General features: G+C 43.2%; 1 protein-coding gene across 1 annotated transcript; it reads left to right on the plus strand.

Moving 5' to 3' along the window:
• Positions 1 to 251: 251 nt before the first annotated feature.
• Positions 252 to 9556, plus strand: LOC123361500 (tumor necrosis factor ligand superfamily member 10-like). Its single transcript, XM_045001452.1, has 5 exons — positions 252 to 377; positions 4498 to 4650; positions 6992 to 7037; positions 7872 to 7964; positions 9022 to 9556. The coding sequence occupies exons 1-5, from the start codon at positions 252 to 254 to the stop codon at positions 9471 to 9473; spliced, it is 870 nt and encodes a 289-aa protein (XP_044857387.1). The 3' UTR covers positions 9474 to 9556.
• The last annotated feature ends 4385 nt before the right edge of the window (positions 9557 to 13941 follow it).

Genomic DNA, 13941 nt, shown 5'->3' on the forward strand with positions numbered 1-13941 from the left:
GTTGGGGGGGGGGGGTTGAACTGTCTCTGGGCAGCCAGGAAATTCCCGGGGGGGGGGAGTTAATTGGATCCTGTCCATGTTTGTGCCTCTCGCCCCCAATACAAATTCTCTCTAGTTCTGGCATGAGAGACAAAGTCTGCAGCCCTGCTCAACCAGGAAGAGCTCCACCTCAAACACAGCAAACAATAACAACCTCCCTTGTTGCCTCGCTCGCTCTCCCAGTCTGTGTGTCTTCTCTTTGTGGGCGCACCATGAGGCTGCCAAGGGCCGGCCCCAGCACTGGCCAGACCTGTGGGCTTGTGCTGATCTCCGCTGTGCTGCTGCAATCCATTTGCGTGGCGGTGACTTTCCTTTACTTCACTAATGAGCTGAAACAGGTAAGTACCACGGCGGCGATCTAGGTTGCTGGATCCAGCACTGCTCAATCTGCAGGCTGATTTGGCCAGCCTACAGGCAGTTCCTCGTTCTCTCTCTCACTCTCCCTGCAAATCTAGCCACGAAAAACCAACGCATCGTGTGTGCCCTTGTCCTGCTCAAAGGAAGGTTGTATGGGTTCCTGCACGAGTGATCCGGTTCCCACTGACGGCAGTGGCAAAACTCCTAGTGTTTGCAGGGAGCAGGATTGGGCCCGAGCTGAACTGTAGTGTGGCAGTGTTTATTGTAGCAGAAAAGCCTTTGAGATCCAGCGCTTTTGCTTTCATTGTAGGAGAAGTGGGTTAGGCTGGGTTTGTTTGCTCTTTATGCAGAACACGAAGGTCACGAAAAGAGAGGTTTTAAAAATTCACCTTAGACTTTTATTCCCCCCCCCCCCCCCCGAAACAGAAATGCGCTTTTCATTAATGGTCCAAAGTCGCTCTTTCTTCTCTCCAATTTGTGCCTTGTCAGCACTGCTGGAACATTAGTAGCGCTCGGGGCTAGGAGGAGAGTCAGCCTTCTCACCCGAATAGTCACACGCTTAAAGAGAAACCCAACGACACTACTTTGCTTTCAGACAGTGACTAATCCTGATAGAATTTCAGGCAGACACAAGCTGATCATTGCCCCCACGCAGAGAGTTGGGGAATGTCTGTGGAGGGGGCTGCGCCTTCCACACTCTGCAACCACAGGTTCATATATCAGCTCAGCCATTTATCTTTTCTTAAGTAATAATTGAAGGTCCATGCAACGTTTGGCTGGTTGACTTTTGCACAAGACTTTAAAAACCATGGTCCTATATGGACATTCATGACCCCATGGCAGTTCTGTAGGGATAGTGGGTTTGTCTAGGTGTCCATCCACGTTTCCTATCCTGCCATCCCTACTATAGTGTGCTGTCCATCTGGGTGCTCTCCCTAGCTCCAGAGGTGGCTGAACACAAGCAGCATTCTAGGTATATCATTTCTGTAGGGTTTTGAGATCCTTGCATTTGAAAGGTGCTGTATAAGTATAAAATACTATTGCAACCCTTGAATTTACCACCTGCAAAATTTAGTAGTACTCTACTCACCGCTTCTTTTGAGATGGCTAAATCAGATGGTTTGGGAAATTCTTATCAGATGATTTGCACCACTCTACAATCAATACCAGACTTCTTAAGTGTATAAATCTGGGGACCTGTCTGCTGAATTTGTTGCTCTGATAGCTTCATATCTGGTGAAATTAGGAATCTACAGAAACATTTCATTTGTCTTAAGAAAATAGGTTACACTGTACTGGCGATAAGAGAAATGTAGGCAAAGTTGTTCCAACCCTCGTCTACTTGGTTCAAAGTTCTTTGTTATCAAACTTTTGAACATCAGCAATTAGTAACCACAGCACCTTCTCCTAGTTGCTTTTCCTCCAACTATGTATGGTTTGAACTTTTGAAAGAGTACTCTACTATCCTGAATAAACCACGTCCAACAATTCTTACCTCAGATATAGCTCTTATTATTGCAGGAGAATAACTAACCCTTTTGTGGTGTGAAGGCTGACTCCAGTCCTTTGAAGGGGATTTCTGTTGGGCTGAAAATAGCCTAAGTACAGTATCTGCATAATATTATATGGTGTCTCTATTACACACGTCCTTTTTGTTCTCCTGCACACAGATGTAAGGTATCGCTATATTAGAACTGTAAATACAGTTTGTTACCTTAATTGTACCTGTGGGTTATGGTTAGTGATATTTATCAGTGAGCCTGGTCCCTCTTTTCCCTTCTTTTTGCTGTTTCATAGTATCTGTATTTCGAGACTTCTGTCAAATAATCATCACTGGCCAGGGGTCAGATCCTTTCAGCTGTCTGTACAAATTAAAAATCTTATTTAATGCTAGGTAATTTTTCTCAATCTACATGGATAGTCATCTGATTAGCTAAATGTAACCATCTGTTGATCATAAGATGGCTAAAGCTTTTTGAACAGCCTAGTTTGGCTTATGGGAGGGGAGTGCTGAAAAGCAGTTACTCAGCCCGGTAGAGTTAATTACACATCCAGGATATAGGAGAGTGAAGAAAACAGACTTCATTGACTTTAAAAGCATAATCCAAATGTTGCCCTTAGGTAATGGGTGAAGTTGTAGAAATACTTCACTAATAATACTCCACTTAACATTTCTGTGGCACCTTCCCTCCATGGATCTCAAAGTGCTGTACAAATATCATTTCATTAAGACTCATAATGCCCTGCACCTCCATTTCCCTAACCTCTAAAATGGGGATAATACTTCCCTGCCACACTCACGTTTGCAGAGTGCATTAAACACTGTAGATGCAAGATACTGCAGCAACACCAGGTACTAGTACAGTAAAGTTATCTCAGGGGCTAAGTGTGTGACAAGTAAGCAGAAAGCAGAAATGGCAGTACTGTTTGCTTCCAGATTGAAGAGAAAAGTTTTGAAGCGCCCTCTCCTTTCCTGGTCCCTAGATCTGGTAGGAGAGTGGTCTGGTAAGGGCTGGTCTACACACAGATTTGGTATCAATTTAATTATATTGGTTTAAAAACCAACCCCTTCTCATGGATGCAGTTACACTAGTATAAAGGTGTATAGCTTACTTCCACCAATTTAAGTAAAGTTCCGAAAGTAAGAGGCCTTATATTAAAAATACTAGTCTATTCTGCAGTAATGATCCAAAAGCCTGTAGGGATACTCCTGTCCGTCAGAGCATTTTGTGTCAATGATTATAGAATAGGGTAGTATTTTTAAACATAAGAGAATTCTCTGTAGATGCTGCTGCACAAAGGTCAGGAGCTTGAGGTTAAGTGAGGTAAGATTTGCAGGGTCAGATGGTTGAATTCTCTCCATCCTGCTACAGCGGGAAATCTGTGGCTTGCCTCCTTTGTTTTCAAGCAGACGGGAAAGGATGGGAATGGTGTGGGGAGGGGTGGAGAACAGTCCCCCTGTTCTCTGGTGCTGAATGTTCCAAGCTTGAAGAATAGTTTAAACTGTGACATGTTAAGTACATTAACTTCCAGAGGCAGCAGATTAACAAACAAACAAAAATCCTTTAAGATAGGAATGGTTCAATTTAAACTATTAAATCAAGAAGAAGCAGCCAGCCTGAATGCTTTGTATGTTCACTAGTTTCTTTCCTTTCCAAACTTTACGGGCATACAGGTCTTAACAGGGGTTGTGGATGATGATGAACCATTGAACTCAATGGGATCAGGAGATCTCTCTAGGCTGCTTAGGTTACTGTGTTTTTACATTAAGCAACAAGTGCCAGCTTCAGTTTTGATAATGGGTTATCCCCTGCAGAAGCAGCAGAGCTCGAGGAAGGGTTTCGTTGTTCACTATATTCTTTACTAACTATTTAAACTACTATTTGTAAACTATAACTAGGAAAGTTATTCCTGACCACAGTGAAGACATTGGGACTTTTGCCATTGACTTCAGTGGGGCTCTGATTTCACTCTTTCTCTTTACACATCAGAAGAAGGAATTCTCTCTTTAGAGAGGTGAATGATGTAGAGATGGGCCCAAGTCACAAGACCGAGATGTGGAATCAGATCTGAATGCCAGCTTCCTCAAAATTCATAGGGAAGAGGTTTGAATGTGGTCTTCTGGCCCCCTTCCATTACAGAAAATGCCCCAAGCTGCAAGGTTTGAATCTGGGGTGGAATTTGCCCAAAGTGCAGACATGGGGAGTGGGTTAGTGGCTGATGTTCAGACTCATCTTCAGTCCTCAGTGGAGGAACTAAATTCTAACAATGTCAGAGCTGATAAAATAATTGTCAGCATTAGTGACGTAGATATTGCAAGTGCATAAACGTATTCAGCTGAGTCCTGGATGTCCAATTTATGACCATATAGAAATAAAAATGTAAGTGTATTCTTGCATATTAGGTATCTGGTTGTAACTAAATAAGTATGTAAAGTCAGGATTAACTCTCCTTTATAAAATAAATAAAAATAAATAAACTTGCTGTAGCATATTGGTGTTACTTAGAACAGAAAAAGTTTTCCTAAACACAAGAGTTTTAGAAATGCATCATATATCTGCACATTAAGTGAATTAACTAGCTTATTGCCTTCTACCACAGCTCCAGGACACGTATTCCAAGAGTGGCATTGCTTGTCTCACTGGGGAAGATCTGGGAACTTTCATAAAACATGTGGATGTAAATGAGAATGAAGAAAGAGAGAGTGACCCCTGCTGGCAACTGAAGTGGCAACTAGGAAAATTAATTAAAAAGGTACTTTGGAACTTTCACACAAACTAAACAATGGAGCTTGGTTATAACAATCCAGATGGTTCAGAGAGTTAAGCTGCAACTAGTGAAATAAAATGCAAATCCCAAATTGTTTCCTTGCATTTTAGTGGTCAAATCGCAATTCCAGATATAAAGGAATTCTGTCTGCAGTGAAGTTCTTCTGAGAACAAAAATTGTCATTTCACTAAGAGTTTCACTGTATTTAGGAAACAGAAAATACAGGTGACCAGTTATTACTACGTTCATCCCAAAGAGGGCTTCATCCACTAATGTTTGTCTAGCATGCCCACTATTTAGAATGTCTGTCTATCCTTCTCCTCATTTGTGACAGAGCATGGAGATGTAGGGCCTGATTTTCTTTCACTCACACTAGCAAATCAGGAGTGATTCCACTCAAGCCACAGGAAATGTAACAGGTGTGAGATCAAAATCTTGCCCACAGTCTCTGTTATCATAAAGAAAACCACTTTTCACCTCCTGCCTCACAACTGTACAAAGAACAGGTATGTCATGAAGCCTTGACGGTTTTATTACAATCTAAACTGGAAATCTCACTCCCCCCCATTCCCCACACAGCCTTACCCTTCAAGGTCAGGTATTGTGTGTCAGCCTTTCAAAATACACACACATACACACTAATAAATTATATAGGGTTATCATTGATACTTTACTCTCACTTTTATCACAAACGTAATTTTGAAGAAGTTTTACTTTGAATAAGGGGTTGCCAAATTGAAAAGGATGAGAAACACTGATCTAGTAAACTAATAGTGATTTAGTTAGTATACAGTGATGCACTGGAGGTCTGTTTTAAATAAAATATTGGCCCAAACTGAAGTCCACGGAGTTACTCCAAATTTAACTGGTATAATTGAAGGCAGAATTTGGTTCACTATATTAACTTAGTAGGTTTTTACAATGGGAAAATTCATAAATATTTTTCTGCACCAGTGTAGTCCTGCAATTATACAACATAGTTGGAGAAAGGCCCTTCACCCTGTCTGCACTACAACTTCTAACACTGCTACCACTGGGAAGACACTTAGGATTCAGAATTTCCTAGAGAAGCAATTGCTGCATATTCATATAGTAGCTGTTTCCATATCCATATAAACACTCTGCTAGAAAGAAAGCTGTTTGGTCAATTAAATGCAGATTAAGGTATTCCAGAGCCATTACATTGTGTAATCTCAGTATTCCTTAGATAATGGCAGTGTCTCTTACATTTCCATGGAGATGACAATGCTTTTGTTGTTCTCATGGAGCTATTACGATTGAGGAGCCATCATTGCTTAATGGAAACTATTCCAGTGCATTCAAAATACCCTTCCCATGACACTGGAACCATGAGTTACAGTGGAGAAATAGTAATGGCTTCAAGTGACAGAATATTTTTGCTTAATAAAGAACTAACATCAAAATTACATGAAAATAAGGTGGGATCTGATTAAAACCTCAAGAAAGCCAGGAATTTATGAGTGAGAACTTTTCACATGAATCTTAGCTCAAGATGTTGAATGTAAGTTTTGTGATAGACTGCCTGAGAACAGGGTATGAGATTTACTACAGTAAATAAGGGTATGTCTACCCTGCCCACATTACAGCGCGGCTGCAGCAGTGCTGTGACATGGGCAGCCTAGTCACGCTGTATCGCCGGGGGAAAGCTCTCCTGGCGAGGGGTGGTAGCTTTATCGCCGGGAGCTACAAAGCGCTGTGTATACTGGCGCTTTTCAGTGCTAAAACTTTTGTCGCTCAGGGGGGCATTTTTTCACACCCCTGAAAGACTAAAGTTTTAGCACTGAAAGTGGCAGTGTAGACAAAGACTAAGCCAGATAAATTCCTGCCGTTATTCATATATCAATGGTTTTGCCACTGTGAAAACTGCTGGATCTAATTCTCCTCTGTTGTACCAGAGTTAATCTGGAGTAACTCCAGTGAATTATTCCACAATCAAATTTCTCCAGACCTACACTGGAGTAATTGCAAACAGAATCTGATGCCCTGAACTCTATATTTCCTCTTATTGAGGGCCAGATTTTACAAAGAACTTTAACACTCAATTGGATGAGCTCCCTTGCAGTTTGGCCCCAGATATTTAAAATTACTGCAAAACAGTTTGTTGTGAGAAATGAATGATACAGTTTCCTTTTGATGTCCACTTTTATTTACAAATAGGAATCAAATTTGTTTGATGGTCAAATGCTGGAGTTTGTTCAGTTATGTGGCATATAAGAGTGTGTGGAATAGTTGTGTTTCTGGCATCTTTGTCACTGCTCTACTGATTTCCTAGAAAGAAAACAGTTTTCTTTACGTGTGTTTGCAGATGATATCAAGAAACTATGAAGAAAACATTTCATCTGCGGTGAAAGGTATTTTTAATGTAACACATTTATTTAGCACATAAAAAAGAAACTGCGATGATAGCAGATGTGCAGTGGTTCCATACATGTTTTCCAGTTGTAGAGAATAGTTCCTAATTTCTTACTCAGTTGTACAGTCCTTCTGCAGCAAAGCATGGGAGATGAGTAACAGTTATTAGTTGGTATTCTTTTAAGAGACATATTAAGCAGTCAGGAAATGTGGTCAAGTTATTAGAGTATGGAACCAGGATTCAGGAAAAGTGCCTGGCTTCTGTTCTTGTCTCTGATTCAGTGATTTTATGCAATTCGTTTAACCTCTCCGTGCTTCAGAGAACAAATAGTACTTTGTTGTTGTGCAGGTACATTAATTAAGGATTGGGCACAGCTCTCCTCTGAAACTGATGCACCCCTGGAGGACTATCAAGAAGCATTCTGGCTCAAGAAGTCAGAGGAAATTTTGCTTGAGTAAAGACCACAGAATTTGGCCTTAAAAGATATTTACCCTTTCCATGAGCACATATTTATTTTTAGTACAGGGTGTTTGGGCACTGGTTTTGAGTGGGGGGAAGATATAGAAGGCTTAAAAAGGCATTTCAAAGAGAGTATGGGAAGTTCAGAGAAATTTTGACCATATCAACCATTACACTTCAATCTCTCATTGATTTGGTCAAATAAAATATTTTGACAAACACATAACTCCTCAAATACCGTCAATTTAGTAATTAGGCAGTCACGTATTTCCATGGAGATGACAATGGCTTTGTTGTTTCTCTAATTCTAATTTGAGATTTAAAATGGTTATTTCTCATCTTCATGTAACTGAAATGTCTCTAACTCTTCCAGGAACTGAAGAACAGGGATCTCAGAACCATGGACACAGAATAGCAGCTCACTTAACTGGAAACCGCAATAAGAAGAGCTCTCTAGCCACATCAAGTAAGATATTTTGCTATATTGATGAAGGAAGAAAATGGATACAAAATAGGGAAAGGTCACTGAATATGTGTGCTTTGTGATTTTCCAGAAATGAATATTGACTGTTGATTATTCTAGGCACACTTTTTTTGATTGTTTCTCATGGACTTAATGCAATTTTTTTGGCCAGAAAACAGAGAGAGCTTTAAAAAAATCAAAGATTTTCTAGTTTTGGTCAAAATAATTCTTCAGCTCACTCTAGTAGTAGTATCAACCCCATTCAACTTGGGTATCTATGGTGCACCTTCCTTCTATGTCTTTAGTTGTGTTTTTTAATGAAAATTCCCTCTTTGTAACTCTGCCTATCTCCTCTGCAGTGTCTTTTTGGAGAAATATATGTGTATGAGGGCCTAGAAGCACATAAAAAAATTTAAATTCACACCAGATTTATTGAAGGACTTGCTAAAGTTCCCAAATCTTCTGGGGAAACCCAGGGCTGAGTTAGGATTCTCACATTATTTTGCTCAGTAGCCACGTGGCAACTTGGTTTAATTTTCATTCTGTATTTCAGGCAGCAGTGGGGAAGGATTCAAAGATCAAAACTAAAATAAGTCCCCACAAAGTGATGTGCCAAATTGCTACTTAATGAAACTTGAAATCTATGGGCTGGTCTACGCTACCGCGGTAAACCAATCTAACTTAAGCAACTTCAGTGATGTGAATAATGTAACTGAAGTTGTTGTTGTTAGATCCACTTACCGCGGTGGCTACATTGTGCTGTGTTGACGGGAGAGTGTCTCCCGTCGACTTCCCTTATGCTTCTTGGGGCAGTGGAGTACTCAAGTGCTCTCCCATTGCATCGATTGCAGCAGTGCCAATCTACCAGCAAGTGAAGACATACCCTTTAAGAGTGATTGGGCCCAATCCGGGACCATCTGAAGCCAATGGATGCAGGATCTGGCCCATTGCTCTTATTTAGTTTTTGAAAAACAGTCTCATCAGCTAAGAGACAGTGGACTTTGTTGCACACAGCATTATTTAGCTCTATATTCTTCTCTATTTTTTCCCCCTCAAATAGATTCCTCATCCAGAAGAGGTGTTGGGCAGAAAATAAATACCTGGGAACCCTCAAGGAAAGACCATTCATTCCTCTATAATGTGGAGTTGAAAAATGGGGAGTTAATCATACCCAGAACAGGGTTTTATTACATCTACTCTCAAACTTACTTTCGATTCAGCGAACCTGAGAACGAGGATTCAGAATCAGATCCGTTAGCACTAAGCAGAAACCCTAAGCAAATGGTCCAGTATGTTTACAAACTGACGACATATCCAGAGCCTATCCTTCTCATGAAAAGTGCAAGAACTAGCTGCTGGTCTAAAAAGGCAGAATATGGGCTTTACTCCATATATCAAGGTGGAGTATTTCAGCTAAAAAGGGATGATAAGATTTTTGTCTCTGTCAGTAACGAGGACATAGTTGACATGGACAAAGAAGCAAGTTTTTTTGGAGCCTTTTTGATCAGCTAAATGATTAACAGAAAACCAGACTCCTAAAGGAATCATTTTTTAAATTCTATAATCTAAGGTGGCAGAGGAGGGAGGAAGCCACTGTGACAATACAGTGACTTCGAAGCAATAGTGGCAATGCAAGAATCCCCACTGTTAATTCATCCTGTGAAAGGTTTGATTGCTCTGATAAATGATCCAGCGGAAGAGCAGCAGGTGGCTACAGCTGCATATGACTGTGCCTTGTATAACAGCACAACAGATCCCCAAACATGCCAGTGTTCTAGGACTTGCCAGGATTTTAACGTGTCAAAGGTGAATGGTTTTGGCTAGGATCAGATCAAGTGCAGGCAGGCACTGTCTGAGGTTCCCTATAACAGTCTACCAAAGCCTCTCAAAACCTCGTTTGTGACAATCCCTCTGCAGGAAAGGTGGATTTGCACGGGGACTAGATGGAGACTGTAGACTTGCATAGGGGATTAAATTGAGGTTGGAAAATGGATTTTATCATGAACGACACTTTGTACCCTATCCTGCTGACTCTTTCTCCTGTGAGTAATCTTTACATGAGCAGAAGTCCCTCTGATGCCAGTTGGACTGCTCTCTTGAGTAATAAGGTTTGCAGGATCAGGCCCTATGTTTGAATCTTAGATTTCCTAAAATGAAAGGCTAGCAAACAATTAAACTACAGTAGCATTTAAGCACATACTTAACTTTGACATGCGAGTACTCCATTTGAAATCAATGGGATACTTGTGCTTAAAGTTAAACGTGCTTAAGTGCTGCATGGGATCACAGCCTGGTTATTTTTGTCTTCATTAGGGTATTGTATAGGGTGCTTCTCAAACTGAAAAACTCACAAACCACTATCCACTTTAATTAATTAACCCAGGTCTGCTTCCCCGTAGAGGGTCCGAGGGGTGCTGGGCATGGGTGTTTGTGGGGGTCTCTGGGCGGGGGGTGGTGCCGCACGTAGGGGGTTCAAGCGGTGCTGGGCGGGGGGGTCTCCAGGTGGCATGGTGCTGGGCATGGGGGTCAGAGCGGTGCTGGGCAGCTGGGTTTGGGGGAGGTCTCTGGGGGGTGTGGTGCTGGGCGTAAGGAGTCAGAGGGGGGCTGGGCAGGGGGGTTTGGGGGAGGTCTCTGGGGGGTGTGGCGCTGGGCATAAGGAGTCAGAGCGGGGCTGGGCAGGTGGGTTTGGGGGAGGTCTCTGGGGGGTGTGGTGCTGGGTGTAAGGAGTCAGAGGGGGGCTGGGGGGTTTTGTGGGGGTCTCCAGGTGGTGTGGCGCTGGGCGCAGGGGGTCAGAGGGGAACTGGGCGGGGAGGATTGGGTGGGTCAGAGGGGGGCGTGGCACTGGGTGTTGGGGGGTCAGGGGATTTCTGGGCAGGGTGGTCTGTGGGGGTCTCTGGGGTTGTGGCAATGGGCAGGGGGGTAGCATGGTGCAGCACGGACCTTCCCCCAGGGGAAGAAGCACAATGGCAGCGCAGGGCTGGGCTGGCCAGTGTGCATCTGGCGGCTCCCGGGTTGTGAACAGTGCTCTTGTACTGGGCTGGGTGGAGCGGGGCTGTCCCTGCCGTGCCATGACCCATCTCCCATTGCCCCTCGCTCTGAGGACTCTGCCCCCCCACCCCATGTCTCCTTCGCCCCTATGCGGGCCCACAAAAGGTTAATCCGGCCCTGTTTGGGGTGCAGGCTGTGGGGAGTTTGGGTGAGGGGTGCAGGCTCTGACCTGGGGCAGGGGTAAAGGAGGGGGTGTGGACGTTTGGGCTCGGGGAGGGAGTGTCTGGTCAGTATTTCACAGCGTTCAGTCTCCTGGCTGCACTTGTATAAGCTAGAGAAGAGCTGCGGTGTCTAAGCATTTGCAAAGATGTATCGTTTAAGACAGGGTGACTCATAGACTTTAAGGGCAGAAGGGACAATTATGATCATCTAGTCTGACCTCCTGCACAACGCAGGCCACAGAATCTCACCCACCCACTCCTGTAACAAACCCCTAACCTGTGTCTGAGTTACTGAAGTCCTCAAATCGTGGTTTGAAGACCTCAAGGTGCAGAGAATCCTCCAGCAAGTGACCCGTGCCCCATGCTGCAGAGGAAGGCGAAAAACCTCCAGGGCCTCTGCCAATTTGCTCTGGAGGAAAATTCCTTCCTGACCCCAAATATGGCAATCAGCTAATCAGTTCTGGAAGCTACTGAAGCGAATTAAACTGGGGAGGAAGATGCAGTCCTAAAACCAACCTAAGAAGCTGTTTTTAGAACAAGCTACTGGTTGTGGTGAAGTGAATAAACTACTGCTAAATCCATTCTACTGTTTGATAAAGCCTCAATTTCTGTCAGGTACTAACAGCATCGTCTGAGCCCATCTATAAGGCCAAATAGTGTTTTAACCATATTGGGAATTAATGTGAAACCAGCTCCTCCACCACAGCAACTTCTTTTGTAATATAGCCTGGTCCACACTTGGAACAGACCTGTACTAGTGACACTTCTGTTGATACATAGCTATTATCAAAGTTTAACCACGTCTCCCCGAATGTGGTGGGGTTGGGTTTTGTTTGAGGCGAACAGTCGAACGTAGTGGTACACTGCTAAAAAGTTAGTCTTCAAGAAAATTCACTAGCACAATTTTCAGGGGAAAAAAAATCCCTGTCCACACTGACTGACACCCTGCTAGTTACACCCATATCAACAAGCATGGTTTAGTGTGGTTCTGATCCCTGTACGTAGGATACAAGCCAACCTATGCTTAAATGAGAGTGCTCTTCCTTTAAATGTGTTTGTATTTGAAAGCGGACAGTGATGCGGTTCCAAACGTCACAGTACATGTGATTACAAACGATTGAAACAAATTCATTTCTTTCACAAATGCCAGTTGAGCGAGGCAGCAGACATACTTAATAAAAATCCAGTCCCTCCTCCTAAACGCTTATAAGTTCTTTTGATAGTTCAATGCAAGACAGTTTATAGACTTGCAGACTTTAAGGCCAGAAGGGACCATCATGATTGTCTAGTCTGAGCTCCTGCACAACACAGGCCAGAGAACCTCACTCATCCACTCCTGTAATAGACCCCTAACCTCTGGCTGAGTTACTGAAGTCCTCAGATCATTATTTAAAGACTTCAAGTTACAAAAAACATCCACCATTTACACTAGTTTACATCTGCAAATGACCCAGGCCATGCCCCATGCTGCAGAGGAAGGCACAGAAAAACCCCAAACCAGGATCTCTGCCAATCTGAGTCTGGGCAAAATTCCTTCCCATCCCCAAATCTGGCGGTCAATTAGTCCCTGAGCATGTGGGCAAGCCCCAGCAGCCAGACACCTGGGAAGGAATTCTTTGTAGTAACTCAGAGCCCTCCCCACCTAGTGTCCCATCACCAGCCTTTGGAGATATCTGCTGCTAGCAGTCGCAGATCAGCGACATGCCATTGTTGGCAGGCCCATCATACCATCCCCTCCATGAAGGTATCGAGCTCAGCTTTTTGCCCCCATTGGTCCCCTCGGGAGGCTGATCCAAAACGTCACTGTGATGGTTAGAAACCTTCACCTAATCTGATCTAAGCTCTTAAACAGACCTCTCTCTGTCATCATTCAGACGTGTAACACGAGCCCGGCAGAAATACTGAGACTCAGTCCAGTAACATTCTTGTGGTGAAATGCTGGAAGCCCCTTTGCCCTGGGTAATACAAAAGAGGGACCGGTTGGCAGCGTGATTTTGATGTCTACAAACAGAGCCCACAGACACCGAAAACCAGTAAATTAATGCCTAACCAGGCGACTTATCTGACCACAATTTCTGTGCCACCTTGTAATTGTACATCAAAATAAGGCAGTAACTTAGCAGGAAAATCAGTTGCTCTTGATGTTTTTCCCCTCTTGTACTATACAAATGCCTTCCTGTTTACCATTTTGGGGAACAGAATAGTTGGTGGGATGGTTATAAACACAGCAGAGTCACAAGAAAGAAAAATCTCTCTCTTTCCAGACTGTTTCCTCCTCCTTCACTCAGGCTCCTCCTGGAAGAGCTGAATATGTTTGTTTCACTTAAACCTTTGAAGCTTCCTAATCAGCACATTGTGGTTTGTTGACAAGGTTGAGGGCACACAGGCAGTTCTAGATCTTTGGAGAAGTTAAGGAGAGGAGAATCAGGGAGGTAACTCCTCTCTGCAACTGATCTGATTATAGATAACATTTCCAAGTCACCCAGTGCAGCACAAACATTTTGTACTAATTACATGCTCTTTCAGGCTTGCATGTGCATTTATACAAAAATGTGTGACGACAGCTGCACTAAATTATGCTCGCAGAATTAAACCTAAAGGTAAAAGTAATTCCACTTCCCACTTTCCTGTGGTGTGAATCTACCCTTGAGTTCAGATAGAAAAGTTTCATCCTCTGCATCACAGTCACATCTCTTGCACCATAGCACTTTATTTTCTCTAGAGGCACCTTCCAGCAATAAGTAAATGTTTAAAAAGCTATCGGAGGCAGT

This window comes from Mauremys mutica, unplaced genomic scaffold (assembly GCF_020497125.1).
Source record: "Mauremys mutica isolate MM-2020 ecotype Southern unplaced genomic scaffold, ASM2049712v1 Super-Scaffold_2380, whole genome shotgun sequence".
Classification (NCBI taxonomy): domain Eukaryota; kingdom Metazoa; phylum Chordata; order Testudines; family Geoemydidae; genus Mauremys; species Mauremys mutica.